Here is a 2,671-nt window from a genome sequence, read left to right as displayed (position 1 = left end):
GGGGGGGAAAAAAAGGCAGCTCGATGACAGTGCAGAAAAATCCGATCGATCCGAGTCCGGGAGTCGTCTGGTGGGGATTCGCGCGAGGCAACCCGCCGCCACGGTCGTCGGTTCAGGGGTAAAGTAGAGGGGAGTAGGTCTGCTAGGTGGGGGTTCTTAAAGGCAACCGGGTGCTGTCCGACCGTCGGAATTCGGTGGGGGAGGGAAGTCCAGGTTAAACCGTCACGCGCTATCCCCACCCTAGGCGGCTGGTCGCCGTTTTCCCCCACTCTTAAGGTGGCAGCGCCTCCACCGGGCATTCCATCGGGTGGCACGCTTCGACGAGACGACAGAAGACGTTCGTCGTTCGTTCAGTCAGTCGTGCTCTGACGCCCGTTCCGAGTGGTCGGAGTTCAGTGAGAGAGAGAAGTTCAGCGAGCAAGGAACGTGTAGTACGTTCACTTAAACTACGTTCTCTCGTTCGAACATAAACGCTATAGATATATCTATATCTACACATATATATATATAAATATATAAGAGACACTTTAAATTATTCCTCGTCCGGCCAGTCGCTTGGATTACGCCTGGCCAGACACCAAATCACAGTGAAATCACACACACACGTTTCGAAATATTCGACACTACTACCCCCTTGGATTAACAGTGCAGTGTAGCAAAATTGTGCATTGCGATTTTTGCCGACTATCTATTCTCTATTTCATCACGTTCTCTGTGATACACGAACTGTATATACACGATGGTGACCGGGGTGGGTGCCACGATGCCGACAGGCGGTGTCACCGTCGGTGCTACGCCGCCGGCGCAACACGTGCCCCAGGAGGCTGGACAGCCCCCTGCACAAACCACCACCACGACAACCACCACCAGAAGATCAGGAGAGAATCGACGGGTTAGTGTCCTCTCGTCACGAGTTCGTTTTCTTCCGGGGATCGTTCGATTTTTCTTTTCTTTTTCGTTTGAACATTGGGGGTTGAAATTTTTCCTCGGGGTGAATCGAGACTCTTGGAGAAAATTTTTGAAGTAGAGTGGAAGTTCGTAGTCGGGGGATGATTGAACGACGGTGGAAAATTGGGGATTGTCTTTTGGAGTGTTTGTCGGCGAGTATAGAATTGAATTGGCCACGACGATGTTTAATAGAGCTTATGTTTCGCATTGAAATAACGGCAACCGAGTACTCGTGTCGATATTGCACCGTTGCCCCGTAAAGATCCTTTTGAAACGACGAGCAAGCTAATTGGAGTAGTCCGACAGCGTGCCTGACCTGGCAATTCCTTTTCTGTTACAGAGCAATAAACCGATTATGGAAAAACGGCGGCGAGCCCGCATTAACAATTGCCTAAACGACCTGAAGACCCTCATACTCGATGCCATGAAAAAAGACGTAAGTATCTGAACATCGTGTACTTCGTACTCTCCCTTGCGCATTTCAATTTTCTGTCGGGATAATTTTCTGCTCCTCGGAGATTTCTATTTTCTGTCTCGACTCTTCTGTTTTTCGAGAATTTCAATTTTCTATCTTGACTCTTCTATTTTTCGAAAATTTCTATTTTCGATCCTGACTCTTCTTACTCTTCAAGGATTTCAATTTTCAATCTTGATTTTTCTGTTCCTCACAAATTTCAATTTTGAATCTTCTGTTTTTCAAAAATTTCAATTTTCAATCTCGACTCTTCTTACTCTTCAAGGATTTTAATTTTCAACTTCGAACCTTCCGTTCTTCAAAAATTCCAATTTTCAATCTTGACACTCACTCGTCAAGTTCCCATCGCCCTTCGATGAACAATCCGCACATAGCTTCTCACAGCTCGCCTCCTTTTCCGCGACTTTCCCCCGAAATCCTATCCGACATGCCCACTTACGTAATCGTCCGATCCTCTTTCTGATTACAGCCAGCGCGACACTCGAAGCTGGAGAAGGCGGACATCCTGGAGATGACGGTGAAACACCTGGAAACGCTCCAGCGGCAACAGGTTGCCCTGGCTGCCGCGACCGATCCTAACGTGTTGAACAAATTCCGCGCTGGTTTCACGGAATGCGCCGGTGAGGTTGGCAGGTTTCCCGGGCTGGACGCCTCGGTGAAAAGACGTTTGATGGCCCACTTGGCCTCCTGCCTTGGACCGGTCGAGGCGAGCAACAACAACGTTCAAACAGCGACACAGCAGCCTGTTCAACCGGCGCCGCCGACCACGCAACTCCAAGTGCACATTCTGCCTCAAGTGGACGCGACACCGAGGATCCAGGTTCAACAATCCAACGGAATCTTCTTCACGAACGCGAACGGCACCGGTCTCCAATTGGTCCCGACCAGACTACCCAACGGAGACATCGCTCTGGTCCTGCCAGCCGGTGCGAAAGCAACTCCAGTCACATCGCCAGCAACGTCCCCGGCGCCAACCTCGCCTCTGCCAACTCTGATCCCGATTCCTCAGAGAACGGCCAGCACGGCATCGGCGTCATCCTCTTCCTCGTCGGTAAGCTCGACGTCCACGTCGGCGGCGAGTCCTGTGGCGTTCGAAGCACCACCGGCGACCTTCCGCGAACAACCCGCCGCTTACACCAACGGAAACAGTCACAGGGACGTCGCGACGTCACCTGCCAACGGTTACACCAGCGATCCGGAGTTCGACCCACGTGTGTACAGTCCACCACTCCAAAAACCCCTCGCTCT

The 2,671-nt window shown here is 51.1% G+C and overlaps 1 protein-coding gene across 1 annotated transcript in view; it reads left to right on the top strand.

The window, feature by feature from the left end:
- The first annotated feature begins 345 nt into the window (after positions 1–345).
- LOC108572156 (protein hairy) overlaps positions 346–2,671 on the top strand; it is a 12,329-nt gene continuing 10,003 nt past the window's right edge. Inside the window, exons 1-3 of the mRNA XM_017934353.1 lie at positions 346–892; positions 1,289–1,384; positions 1,893–2,666. Coding sequence (XP_017789842.1) covers positions 740–892; positions 1,289–1,384; positions 1,893–2,666 — 1,023 coding nt within the window. The 5' untranslated portion in view covers positions 346–739. The remainder of the gene's footprint in view (positions 893–1,288; positions 1,385–1,892; positions 2,667–2,671) is intronic.

Source organism: Habropoda laboriosa, unplaced genomic scaffold, assembly GCF_001263275.1.
Source record: "Habropoda laboriosa isolate 0110345459 unplaced genomic scaffold, ASM126327v1 scaffold107, whole genome shotgun sequence".
NCBI lineage: Eukaryota > Metazoa > Arthropoda > Insecta > Hymenoptera > Apidae > Habropoda > Habropoda laboriosa.
This window is presented reverse-complemented; position numbering and strand designations above follow the sequence as displayed.